Source organism: Liolophura sinensis, chromosome 13 (assembly GCF_032854445.1).
Source record: "Liolophura sinensis isolate JHLJ2023 chromosome 13, CUHK_Ljap_v2, whole genome shotgun sequence".
Taxonomy (NCBI): Eukaryota; Metazoa; Mollusca; class Polyplacophora; order Chitonida; family Chitonidae; genus Liolophura; species Liolophura sinensis.
In genome coordinates, this window is record NC_088307.1 from 17063120 (window position 1) to 17077435 (window position 14316).

The 14316-nt window shown below is 39.6% G+C and overlaps 1 protein-coding gene across 1 annotated transcript; it reads right to left on the reverse strand.

The window, feature by feature from the left end:
* Positions 1–1579: 1579 nt before the first annotated feature.
* Positions 1580–14134, reverse strand: LOC135480623 (selenocysteine-specific elongation factor-like). The gene is made up of 7 exons (XM_064760509.1): positions 13852–14134; positions 12048–12217; positions 11454–11543; positions 10879–11061; positions 5731–5814; positions 3728–4484; positions 1580–2194 (listed from the first exon to the last, which is right to left on the reverse strand). The coding sequence occupies exons 1-7, from the start codon at positions 14132–14134 to the stop codon at positions 2016–2018; spliced, it is 1746 nt and encodes a 581-aa protein (XP_064616579.1). The 3' UTR covers positions 1580–2015.
* Between the last annotated feature and the right edge of the window lie 182 nt (positions 14135–14316).

A 14316-nucleotide genomic window follows, 5' to 3' on the forward strand; every position in this document is an offset into this window, starting at 1 on the left:
CTGCAGACTTTGGTGGACCACTCTTGAATAAAATAATTAACTAAAATGTCTTAAGAATATATATTAATAAGCATTATATTAAGATCTACCATACTGATGCAAATCAGTAAAAGAGTAAAACTTAAAAGAGGCCATGGGCCGTTACCTTAACCCAGGGGCCTAATACAACCCAAGGGCCCATTATACATGTCTTTAACCATATTTGAAACAAACATAGTCTCCATATTCCTCAATTTCTCAACTTTTACACATGCATGTCTTCTTAGTTCACAAAAGCTCATACTGCCTTGCCTTACCTGGCATCCATAGTCAAGAAATCTTGCTGGTAACAATATAGATATTTTGACCTGTCGTCACTGTTAAAAACACTTCCACAGTTCACCAATGTGGTCGCCGTGAGTTCAAGTCCAGTTCATGCTGCGGATGGTCGTGGGTTTCCCTGAGGCTGTGCCCGGTTTCCTCCCACCATAATGCTGGCCACCGTTGTATAAGTGAAGCATTCTTGAGTACGGCGCAAAACACCAATCAAATAAATAAATAAATAAATTATATACATGGGTATAGAGTCTATCAATCATATACATGGGTATATGAAATCACTTCCACAGTTACAAAACAATATCAGGCCCCGATAAAAACGATCTCAGATTTAAAGTCAAAAATTTCACTCAATAAATTTTGTATGTCCATTTCCTTTATTTTAGCTGAAATTTGTTGTACAATAACTTACCTAAAATTTATGTTGCTAGGCAACATTTTGACCATGTTACATGAGAAATAACAATTTTAAAGTGATCTGAAACTGACTTCAGTCAAATATCGTTTTGTGACCCCATAGCTCCAGGCGGCTATTTCAACTCCTCTCCTAAAACTGGGCTGTGCCCGATAAGTCCTTTCTCAATAATGTCTGCAGTCCAAAGCAGTCAACTGTGGCTCTCAACTCTCAGTGTGCACGCACATGCAGCAACCGAGGTACATTCTACTGGGTAGCGACACACCAGACCTTATTAATGACACTACAACCTATTTCTAAACAAATCCATCATTAGGCTTCTCATGGTACATCCAGTTAGGTCAATCTGACTTCTTTGCCTTCTTAACACGGAAATGAGGTTAAAACTCCTCAAAACCGACTGTGACAGGTCAAACTGTTTCTGCACAAGCTCAGAAGGAATATGAAAGTCAACATGGCTCTTGCTCAACTTACTTTCAGAGAACTTCAACATTTGCGCAGCCACATCCATACAAATCGTTAAGGAATGCATTTAAATTAAAACTGCCGATGTCTTTTGGTCTTTTCTTAGAGGCAAGCAATCTTTGCACAATCATGAAACATGTGATCGTGTCCAGTTGTGCTCCTTTGAGAGGGTAACGTCTTTGTCAACTTATATCCCTTTTAGTACAAATAAATGATCACTACTAGCTACAGATTGCTGCACAAGCAAATCTTGTCAGTAAATGAGCCGCAATCTCTAGGCCCGTTGTTTGGGTTACCATGGTCACCTTCAGTGAGTTTTGTACTAAAACAACTGATGAGGACAAAAATACCACAGCTACAAAATAAGTCAAGACAAGTTTGAGCTACAAGGGGACAATTCTTTTATACCATAATTACATGCGAAGATGTTGAAACAAATATGTAAGTATATGTCCATAAATATCATGTACACACATATGTCCATGTACTCTAATTAATCAATCCTTTTGCAGATGAAAGAGCAACTTTCATTTTAATTCATTCATATTTTTAATTTGATTTTGGAGACAAAACTCCATTTGTTGGATTGTCCAATTTCAGAGATTCACAAAAAGTATAATTTTATCAGTCTACACTGAACATTGCCTTCAGAATATCCTTGAGTAAACACCCTGTAAACATGCGAAAAAGTTGAAGAATTACAGTACATATATTCTTAGCACTTACTGCTTTACATTAATGCGCATAATTTTATATACATGTAAATGTACTTTGTACATAATAGAAGAGAAAAAATTAAAACATTTTTGAATGATTGTCACGTTTGAATCATCTTCTTTTCAGGATCATAGACATAACGTTTGAATTTCAGGATGATTTTGATTGGCTCCTGGGTTGTACTATCGTCACTCTGATTGGCCGGCTCCTCACTCTTCCCTTTCCCTTTTTTCTTCCCTACTCCAGCGTACCGTTCCTTTGTTGATGGTAATACCCCATCTGAAACATTTAAAGGGAGACTCGAGGACGAAGGTACACAGACGGCCCATTTGATAGTAGAACGCATCATTTTCTACTGTGACATTGCAGTGCATGTGTACTTCATATATGTGTTATGAGCACACCTGCACTGCTGTCACGTACTAAAGGAAGGAACAAATGAGTTCACAGATTTGGACCGTCTTGATACCGGTAGGAAGGAAGGAGTTTTACGAGTATCCCATTAATGACTCTGAATGCACTCGGTAACTTCACTCCTTAACAAAAGACATATATCTGGGGTCAAAATGTTTGGCTGTTCACTCGTTTTTAAGATTTATTTACTTGGTTGGTGTTTTACGCCGTACTCAGGAATATTTCACTTATACGACAGCGGCCAGCACTATGGTAGGAGGAAACCAAGCAAGAACCCGGGGGAACCCACGACCATCCGCAGGTTACTGACAGACCTTCCCACATACTTGTTTTTAAGAGCTCAATATAGAAATGACCTTTGTTACTGATGCTAATTCCCTCATATTACATGTTTGTTTAACTTAAATTGCCAGATGCAATTCTGCAAAATTCTAGACTTTCAGCAATGTATGCTATGAAATGTTGGGTTACACATTGAAAGGTCTGTCAGCAGCATGCAGATGGTCGTGGATTTCCCATGGGCTCTGCCTGATTTTCACGTAACATAATGCTGGCACGGGTCGTATCGTGAATATGGCAAAAGATGTTAATCAAATAAATACATAAATATAAACTTTTGCTCATAAATGCCTGGGTGTACACTTTTATCTGATGTTGCCCGAGGACAATTCTGTGACAACACTTAAAGTTGAAAAGCCTTCAGCCATCTACCTGAAAAAGTGCTGATCTTCACACACCTCCAATTAAAAATATGAACATCCTAAATGACCATAAATTTCGTCCATGACTAAGTTACCCATTTTTCCTGATTTTGAGGGTTCTATTGATTGTAGAAAGGTGTTTTGAGGTTTGCTTGGAACATGGGGTGATATTCTATTGGAAAACTGTAAGTTTCAGTTCCTAAAATAATATCTTGTGACATTTATTTGCCTCTAAAAATGCACTTTAATGGGCGAAATTTAGAGTCATTTAGAGTAAATGATTTAAAGGGATACATTATCAATGCTGATTGGCTGACAGTGGAGATAGGGTTTCCTGGGTTAAACTTTGCTGCTCTGCTCATGCTTGAATAAAGCTGCTGTACCTAAAATTCACCTTCGGTTAGGTATAACATGGACTTGCCTATCCCTCACACCAGCCAATCAGAAACGATTCTGTATCCCGTTAAGGCTTAGTGCCATGATGGCAGTATTTCAGCCACTTTGTTGCGACAACCGGTAAAATCAGAAGATATCCAATTTTTATCAAAACTTTTCAGCCACATCCAGAAAATTTCAGACAAAACATTTGAAACTTCCCAAGATGAAAACAATCATCCCTTAAAAGTTTTGTTGAAAATAGGTGACATCTGGGGGCAAATCTAGTCAAACAAAAATACAGGTTCTTTTTGGAACTTACTTGGAATTCTAATTTTAAACTTGCCGCTTTGCCCGAATCCTCCCTCGATGACGCCTTCTTCGCCACTCGACAAAGACACCTTCAATCCCACAAATACCTGAATGTTCGTTTCCTTTTTAAAAAGATTCTTGCCGATGATAGTGTACTCATCTGTGACTCGTTCCACTAGGCCCTCTCGTGATTTGTACTTGAAAACTTTCAACTTCGGCAAAACTGTCTTTCTATAGTCAGTGGCCTCAACGGCTACCAAAATGGCCCCATGGAATGCAATACGGCACATGTTGGTGTGAATGTCTGTGTCTAGTTTTGAACCAATTACGAGGCAGGATTTGGGACATGTGACTGGTTTTTCAAACTCCACCAAAGCAAACTGTGCCATGACCTTTCCAGTTTCATGATCTTCATTTGCTGCCGCACCTGTCATCAATTTTTTGTCTGAACTTCCTCTTAACACTTCACAATATGAATACTCCTTCGAAAAATCAAATTTTTGTCCTTTTAAATCCTCAGACTCATTTTTTCCACCTGTTTCCGCACCAATATCCCAACCAAACAGAAATACTTTCCCCATCACTGTTTCATGCCCAGTTGTTATGTGGAATTTTGCTTTGCTGCTGACAGTTCCTTTGAAGTATGGAATTTTGTCGATACTGATTATGGCCGCCTCAATGGTGGGTAACTCTCCTGGGGTACACACTAAACCCCGCTCCAGAAGTTTGGGGTCAAACTGGGTCACACACACTCCACAACGGTCCCCCTGGTTCATAACAAGGGGAGATAATTATTACACATACATTTAACAGTACTTCATTTGTAGTACTCTAATTCCTACACATTTTTGCCCATTTGAAAGAGCAAAATATAATTTATGCATTTTTTCAATACGAATTTGGAGACACAACTACACTGAATGAGTCGGCCAACTTTATCAGTCAACACAGAATAATATCCTTAGAACATGACTGATTTATTGTTTATTTGATTGGTGTTCTATGCCGTACTCAAGAAAACATGTATTTCATTTATATGACAGTGGCGAGCATTATGGTGGGAGGAAACCAAACCGAGCCCGAGGGAAACCCACGTTGCTGGAAGACCTTCTCACACAAGATCTGAGAGGAAGCCAGCAAAAGCTGGACTTTGACTCGCAGTGACCACACTGGTGAGGGGATCTATTCACTATACCAACATGGTTACTCTTGGTGGGAGGAAACCGTGCAGCGCCCGGGGGAAACCTACGACCATCCACAGGTTGTTGGCAGACCTTCCCTTGTATGGCTGGAGAGGAAGCCAGCATGAGCTGGACTTGAACTCACAGCGATTGCATTGCTGAGAGGCTTCTGGAGTAAATAAGTTGAGGAATCACCGTGTATTCTGCTTCAGAATATCAGCTAATAATTGTTGTTTTTCTGCTTAAGCATGGGATGAATACCCATCCTTTTCAAAACAGAAGCTTTTCAAGGTAGAACATGTTCATTACAGTGAAATAAAGCCTTATGACCCTGCCCCTGTTTCATTCTCCTCACAAACAGGACTTTATCCAATACCTTGTGATTGGCACAGATGTCAAAACTGACGGCTATTATCTCCAAAATAAGCAATATAGCATAAGCAAATAAACATTCAATGTTCACTTGCAGGGGATTTGGAACTGCAATGTTTTCTACAAATCTCAAAAAATTACATCTTCTTTTTAATACTGTGCACCAAGCAAAACCCTAGCTAGGCTAACTGACCCAGGGCTGCGTCCTATCTCTTAAATGAGCACCCTGCCCCTTTTTCTGTCTGGCAAATTGTTAATTTACAGGCATTGGAAATTGCCACCCTGCCCTTTTTTGAGAGTGCACATTTGCACCCTGCCCCTTTTGATTTTTAGCCAGGGGTATGTCCTAGTCACACATACAAATACCAACCTCTAAAACTAAAATCATACCTCACCGAGATGACCATCAAGGCTAGGAGAAAAGTAAACACCTGGCTCAATGGGAAGATCCATGACTTACCTGTATAACTTTGTCCACAGGTTTCTTGAACATCTGAATTGACTTGACCTTCTTTGTGACCTTGAGCGAAGGGATTTCCACTGTCTGTTAAGATTAATATAATTTTATTTATTAGATTTACATGTATTAGACGTTTCACCACTTGCTCAAGAGTATTTCACTTACACAATGGCAAAAAAAGAACCTCAGGACTTGAAATCATCTTGGACTTGAAGTAACTAGAGCCATTATGGTTCTGGAAAACATTCCCACAATGCACTAACAAACTGTTGGGCACCCAAACTAATTACGCTGTACTAAAACTAATACACTAACTGAAAAAAAGAATGCACAATGTATGATGGTTCATCACTGAAAATTGAGTTTTAATACAAATTTCTTTTATCCACAGGCCTAAACGATTTCAATAAGCATCATCTTCAGGTGCATTTTATAAAATTCTTTATGTTTGGGATCAAACCTTTAATTTTTTGGCCCTGGTCATAGCCTAACTATTTAAACTACATTCAAGAAAGTAACCTCCTTGATTACAGTAGCTAAATATCAGCTGATATGTGCATGATATGTGCCTCACAAAAACAGTTTACTTACACATAAAACTGTCTTATAGAAGAAAAAAACCCCAGAAAAGATGTACTCATCATAAAGGAATGATATTAAAACATTTGAAAAATGCTGCAGTATCAGAATTTAATGAGATAGATGCTAGACTTTCATAATGTACTAGTATGTCTCAGTGGGTCACGTATGTTATCATTGACCAGAGAGGTCAGAGTTCAACAGGCTAGCCTGGACCTCCATCTCCTCCTGGCTTCAGATTTGCGCAGTGATTCGTCATCATTGACATCAAACTGTTTGATCAAACTGACAGATTTATGAAGTCTTAAATAGTGTGCCTTTTGGCTTGGTTATGTGAACATACAGCTGGCATACAGGCATGCAGCATGCTTGAAAACTTTGCCAAACAAACAAAAAACAGAAAAAAAAAACACCACACACTGATTCACCGCTAATAATAAATGCTAACTTGAGGCATAACCACAATGATGTAAACTAGTAATCCCACGATGTACTGACAAAGATCCTGGCAAGAGTGTTGAAAGATTGTGAAGCCTTTAAAATTTATATGGTGATTCCTAAACTTCTTTATTATTGTGGTTAAATACTGTTTATCTGGTCAAGAGGACAGGGTCATCAGCCAGGAAATCCAAGATGGCCCACAGCCAGGAAATCCAAAATGGCTGATATTCAGGAAATCCAAGATGGCCAATGGCTGACATCCAGGAAATCCAAGATGGCCAATGGCCGACAGCCAGGAAATCCAAGATGGCCGACAGCCACCATATTGGATTAAACAGAGTGATAAAAATCAATCCAAACAGTCCTCTTACTTACCTCAAGCAGCTACATATCAATTTTATTAGCTATAAAAAATATTAAAAAGGGCACGTTAATTTGAATAATATGGCGTTTTATCTAAAATCACTAGATAATGAGGCTGGTTTTATACATATTCGTCTGTTAACACTCCAACCTTTGTGAGCTGTCAGAGCTTTGTCATTTAGTTCAGTGTTAAAAAAGCTACAAAAGTGACAACAAGCATATCAAATTTCTCAACAAAATGGTTGGCTGTTGTGAAAACAGGTCATCGAAGGACAGTACAATACAAGAAGGAAGAATTTTATACTTCCCAACAAACAGCTGGGGTTATCTTCTCTTGCCATTTTACAACTGAAAGCTACAAGAGAAATACAGCTTAACTTGACAGATTTGGCTACGGGAGCTAGATTTGTGTAAAACCTAAAGCTTAACTGACCCCAAAACTCTGTACCCTAGCGGCGATGTCCATATTGTACATGCATTTACATTGTACCCATATATTTTGAATGAAATTTGAATACCTTGAGGAATAGAATGATATTTACTGTAAAGCGGACAGATGGAAAGAATAGTAAATAAATGTTAAATTTAAGATAAACACATGAAAGCTATAGTCTACTGGTCCCTATTGCCAGTGTGGTTGGAAATACCCAGACGAAGATCAAATTCAATGTCAGTTTCACAAATCTGAACTTCAACATCGTCCACTTTGGGTTCAAATTGATATGGCGGTATGCATGTATTTGTTTCGGCATACCTAGAATCCATCTCAATAACGACATTGCTTTCACTTTCACTTATAGGGCAGCAGCTGGAAACCCACAACCATCCACAGGTTGCTGACAGGCCTTCCCACCTTTGGCCGGAGAAGAAGCCAGCATGAGCTGCACTTGAACTCACAACGACCGCATTGTTGAGAGGCTCCTGGGTCATTACGCTCCTCTAGTGCTGAGCCACTGAGGCCCCATACATTTTTTTTTGATACAAAGTTTCAGGTTATACAGCCCAGACTTTTCTGAGAAGCCCCATCAGTAACACACTGATTAAACAGGTTATAATCTTTATAATTAGGAGATAAAGTAGGTAAATCTGGACGCCAATCCTTTAACAAAAAAGCCTACCCAACATACGACAATGTGTTGGGTAGGCATACGATGTCCTTTCCAACAATGGCTTGAATACAACTGTGTATTAAAGAATAGTCAATTTGCCAAGATGAAAAATATAAAGTACAGTGTATCTCCTTAACAAGCACCTTTTTTTCCACAATGTCTCAGAGGGTCACATACATTATCCCGGACAAGAGAGGTCATAGGTCAACAGGTCACCCCGGACCAAGAGCGTCTCTCAGCCTCAGATTTGCGCAGTGATTCATCATCACTGACACTGTTTCATATGAATGCGCTTCACATCAACATGACTGTTGTGCTCTTTACCTCCATCAAAGCAGGTTATGTTTTGCCTGTCGTTTTTTTATCCCTCTCTGTCTGCAATTTGACAGGCAAAGATATTTGCGCATTGGACAAAGTTTTGTGCATAGAATGGCCTTGTGATAGCAACCAACTTTCCTCCCTTTTCCATTTTTGTCACGTCATAAGATGGATAGACTCTATATCCACCTATATGATGGATAGACTCTATACCCATGTATACAATGGATAGACTCTATACCCATGTATATGATGGATAGACTGTATACCCATGTATACGATGGATAGACTCTACACCCATTTATACGATGGATATACTCTATACCCATGTATACAATGGATAGACTCTATACCCATGTATATGATGGATAGACCCTATACCCATGTATACGATGGATAGACCCTATACCCATGTATACGATGGATAGACTCTATACCCATGTATACGATGGATAGACTCTATACCCATGTATATGATGGATAGACTCTATACCCATGTATATGATGGATAGACTATACCCATGTATACGATGGACAGACTCTTATACCCATGTATATGATGGATAGACCTCATACCCATGTATACGATGGATAGACTGTATACCCATGTATATGATGGATAGACTCTATACCCATGTATATGATGGATAGACCCTATACCCATGTATATGATGGATAGACTCTATACCCATGTATATGATGGATAGACCCTATACCCATGTATATGATGGATAGACTCTATACCCATGTATACGATGGATAGACCCTATACCCATGTATATGATGGATAGACCCTATACCCATGTATATGATGGATAGACCTTATACCCATGTATACGATGGATAGACCCTATACCCATGTATACGATGGATAGACTCTATACCCATGTATACGATGGATAGACTCTATACCCATGTATACAATGGACAGACTCTATACCCATGTATACGATGGATAGACTCTATACCCATGTATATGATGGACAGACTCTATACCCATGTATATGATGGATAGACTCTATACCCAAGTATATGATGGACAGACTCTATTCCCATGTATACGATGGATAGACTCTATACCCATGTATATGATGGATAGACCCTATACCCATGTATATGATGGATAGACCTTATACCCATGTATATGATGGATAGACCTTACACCCATGTATATGATGGATAGACCCTATAACCATGTATACGATGGATATACTCTATACCCATGTATACGATGGACAGACTCTATACCCATGTATACGATGGATAGACTATTACCATGTATATGATGGATAGACTCTATACCCATGTATATGATGGACAGACTCTATACCCATGTATACGATGGATAGACTCTATACCCATGTATATGATGGATAGACCCTATACCCATGTATATGATGGATAGACTCTATACCCATGTATACGATGGGTAGACTCTATACCCATGTATATGATGGATAGACTCTATACCCATGTATACGATGGATAGACCCTATACCCATGTATATGCTGGACAGACTCTATTCCCATGTATACGATGGATAGACTCTATACCCATGTATATGATGGATAGACCCTATACCCATGTATATGATGGATAGACCTTATACCCATGTATATGATGGATAGACCCTATACCCATGTATACGATGGACAGACTCTATACCCATGTATATGATGGATAGACCTTATACCCATGTATATGATGGATAGACCCTATAACCATGTATACGATGGATAGACTCTATACCCATGTATACGATCGACAGACTCTATACCCATGTATACGATGGATAGACTATTACCATGTATATGATGGATAGACTCTATACCCATGTATACGATGGATAGACTCTATACCCATGTATATGATGGATAGACTCTATACCCATGTATATGATGGATAGACTCTATACTCATGTAAATGATGGATAGACTCTATACTCATGTATTTTATGGATAGACTCTATTACCATGTGTCTGATGCCTCCGACATAGCCCTGTCACCAGTTTCAACTCCCTGTGACAAAGGATAGCGGTTTTTCCATACCCTCCCTTTTCTCCACCCATAAAATAATATTTCATTTATATGACAGCCGTCAGGTTTATGATCGAGGATATGGAGTGCCTTGAATAAACCATTGTCCTTCACCAAGTACTTGTGACAAGACTCCTCACTTAAAACGGGAGCCAAGCAGCAAGAGTTTTGAAAACGCAACCATACTGCTCAATGGCCTGACTATATTAAGCATCTGAGCCATCAAGGGCATGTCAAAGGCATGCAGATTTCCACAAAACTCAAAATGAGCATGCATTTGCCCCAGTTTGTATGACTTACATCATTCACTGAAATGCTTCCACTGACGACAGTTCCGGTCATCACCGTGCCTTGACCACGGATAGAAAAACAGTGATCTACTGAGTAAATGAATGGCCCATTGGGATTCCTCTCGGGGAGGTAGGTCTGTGCTTTCAGAGTGTCAATCAACTTCGCCACCCCCATAGCTTCAGTTTCGTCAGCCTAAGCAGTGAGAATTTAATATGAAAATCATCATTATTTGGGACAAAGATATCAAATATTTACAAAATTGTAATGGTACTGATGTTTACGTTACACAGCAATCTAATTATTCTATCTGACCTTCAGTGCTCCTCTCCTTGACCTTTATCATCTCTGACCTCAACTCTAGGACCATGCCTTTGTGTCCTTGATCTTTTTTTCCTTGACCTTTTTGACCCCTGACTCAGAGATCCAGTCTGCCAATCTCCCTCATCCTACTGTTATTCTCTCCACTTAACATCCATTAATGTAATCTTTGAGTTTCTTCCCTTTCTCTAATCTTTATCTGTGACTCTCACCTCTTGTGTCTCTGACTTTTATATTTGACCTTGACCTTTATCTTTGACCCTCACCTCTGTTCCTCCTGGTTTAGCAGCCACCGGGATAACAGGACACCCAGCAAACCTTGTCCCTTCCAGGGTTTTCATCATCCTCTTAGTCATCTAAAAACATGTACAACAAACATAACTGATTACATCATTGACACATAACTATACCTTAAAATTGCAACATCATTTACATTTCTTAACAGTACCTCTAATTTTATGCATACCTTCCATCAATGGCCTGAAATATTTGGAAAGGACGTCAGCAATTGACCATACTGGGAAAGTGGGACAAGCTTAACGCCCAGAATTCAGGCTCTCCCCATATTGCTGCTAACAAAGATTTGACAGCTATGATGCCATGTCCCCACAGTAGGCTTCTTAATTTCCTGACTGCTGGGGCCTTAGGACAACTGGGACAGTTTAAAGCCATTTTTACACCCTAAAAAGAAAGTCGAGAAGCTCTTTTGAATTATTAAATCTTTTTTAAATTAAATTTTAAAAATTAAATCACATTTTAAGCTCCACAGTAAGAAATAAAAACCCAGCATTTCCTGTATCCTTGAAGTCTTAATCTGAACAGCCTACTCAACTTTTCTTCCATTCTCTTTCATGGCTTACCTTTTCCACCATGGCTTCTCTCTTCTCGGCTGGTAGGAGGTCGACCTTGTTTAAAACCACCACCATTTTCTCACAGGTGATCTGGCCAATCACCAAACACTCGGCCGTCTGGGTCTGCATTCCTTTGATCACATCCACCACCAACATCATCAGATCAATGATCTGGGCACCTACACACAAGTTTTAGTAAGTAGATATACACTACAACATGTATAAATGAGTGAGTGAGTGAGTGCTTGGGGTTTAACGATGTACTTAACAATTTTTCAGTCACATGACGACGAAGGAATCCCTAGAGTGCATATAATGTGCCTCCTTGTAGCAGGACGGATTTCCACCGCTCTTTTATCTAGTCCTGCTTCACTGAGACACCTTACCAAAGGCAAGTAAGCCGCCTACCCAAGCCATTATACTGATACGGGTCAACCAGTCATTGCACTTTCCCCTTAATGCTGAACGCCAACCAAGGTAGTTACAACTTCGTCTTTTAAAGTCTTAGGTGTGACTCGACCCAGGATTGACCCTAGATCTACCGCCCTCAAAGAGGACACTGTACCAACTGTGCTATTGGGGCCGGCTGCATAAATGATAAATGATCTAAAAATGATCCCACCCCTAATTAAAAAACACATTTTTAGGCGCAAATAAATTTCACTAAAAATCACTATTGGTACTGAAACTTACATTATACCAGTAGTATATCATCCTACCTTTCAATAAACTTCAAAACACCTTTCTAAAATCAACTGAACTCTCAGAAGAAGTGCACTAATTATTATTTATTTACAACAAAAATGTTTGCGGGTTTAAAGAAAAATAAATTTTCATTGGTCAATCATCCAGGTGTTTTTACTATTTATTTATTTATAGATTTCATTGGTGATGTATGCCAAACTCCAGGATATTTCACTTATGTGACAGTGGCCTGCATTATAGTGGAGGAAACCCATAACTGCCCTCACTAGCCTTAACATACTGCTGCGCTATAACCTGGCAGTAGGCGAGATTGCATTGAAGCGCTCCATCAAACTTATGCTCTGAATATTGATACATGTATTTTTAGTAAAATTCAAATATTGTTTGGTCATTGGCCTACCTTCTTAGACAGAGACCCGAAGATAAACATCAATTTAAAGTCGGTAGCTTACATCTCCTCTGGGAAAATGTTGAATTCTACCCCATCATCTACTAACCTTTTCGCACCAAACGTCTAATATTGCTATCGTGATCTGAATTCTGTGGAAAATCATTATGGACAGAGAAACTTGCTACAGTGAACTGTGAGGAATATTAGAGAGATTTGCTCCAGAGGCTAGTGGAACTTGACATTTTCCCAGAATAGATGCAGCTTGTGGTTTTTACAAAGAACACAGGTAAGAAACCTTCAGAGCGTATTAACTAGGATAGAATGCTTTCCGCACTTCAGTGTGATCTCGCCTATCGCCAGGTTAAAGCGTAGCTATGTAATAGGGCTAGACTATTATAAGGTAATCTCTAGAATTGTGCTACCAGATCATCTGGTTATGCTTACTTACAACCAGGTTGTTGGTTTCCCCAGTGCTCAGTTTCCCCCACCCACCCACCCACCCACCACCACCACCACCACCACCATGCTGGCAGCCGTAGTATAAGTGAAATATTCTTGAGTACGGCATAAAACACCAATCAAATAACTAAATAAAGGGGAGGGGGAGGGGGAGGCAAGAGACCGGAGATGGTGGGGACAACAGTCTTTACTTCACACACCACTGTCCCTGTTAAGTTTAAGATGGGCAGAACAGTTGTCTGTTCGTTCTTTTCTTACCTCCGATAATTGTTCTAATCAGAGACGCATGGCCTGGGCAATCTACGAGAGTAAACTGAAGTTTATCGTGCTTAGCACTAGCAGATTGTAGATGTCCCGGTATGTCCACGTGGAAAGATGAAAAGCCAAGGTCTAAAGTTATTCCCCTTTCTTTACTTTGTGGGTTTTTGTCAAACGACGCTGTGCTTGCAACAGTGCTCAAAGCTTTACACAAACTCGTCTTCCCACTGTCAACATGCCCTAAAACTCCAACGTTGAAATTAAAAACACTGGAGGCTGCCATTTTGTTTTTGACTTGCACTATTAACTGCTCTCCGTGGCAGAGTTATTAGATACTTCTCAAGTAGAGAAAACATCGACCACTCTCGGTTATGGAGAATGTAACTGAAGTTTCGGCACTTTCCGTTCTTTCTCGCGTTCGTGAATGTTCGGAAACTGCCAAAATGGCTGCCAGCTGTATCTAGC

What these genes read in the sequence shown, in the direction of transcription:
- LOC135480623 (XM_064760509.1), bottom strand. Translation starts at nt 14,134, where the DNA reads ATGGCAGCCTCCAGTGTTTTTAATTTCAACGTTGGAGTTTTAGGGCAT. An exon ending in CTGTGGACAAAGTTATACAG is followed by an intron (nt 4,485 to 5,730) that starts GTAAGTCATGGA and finishes GTTATGAACCAG; the next exon opens with GGGGACCGTTGTGGAGTGTG. An exon ending in GTTTAAAATTAGAATTCCAA is followed by an intron (nt 2,195 to 3,727) that starts GTAAGTTCCAAA and finishes TAAATGTTTCAG; the next exon opens with ATGGGGTATTACCATCAACA.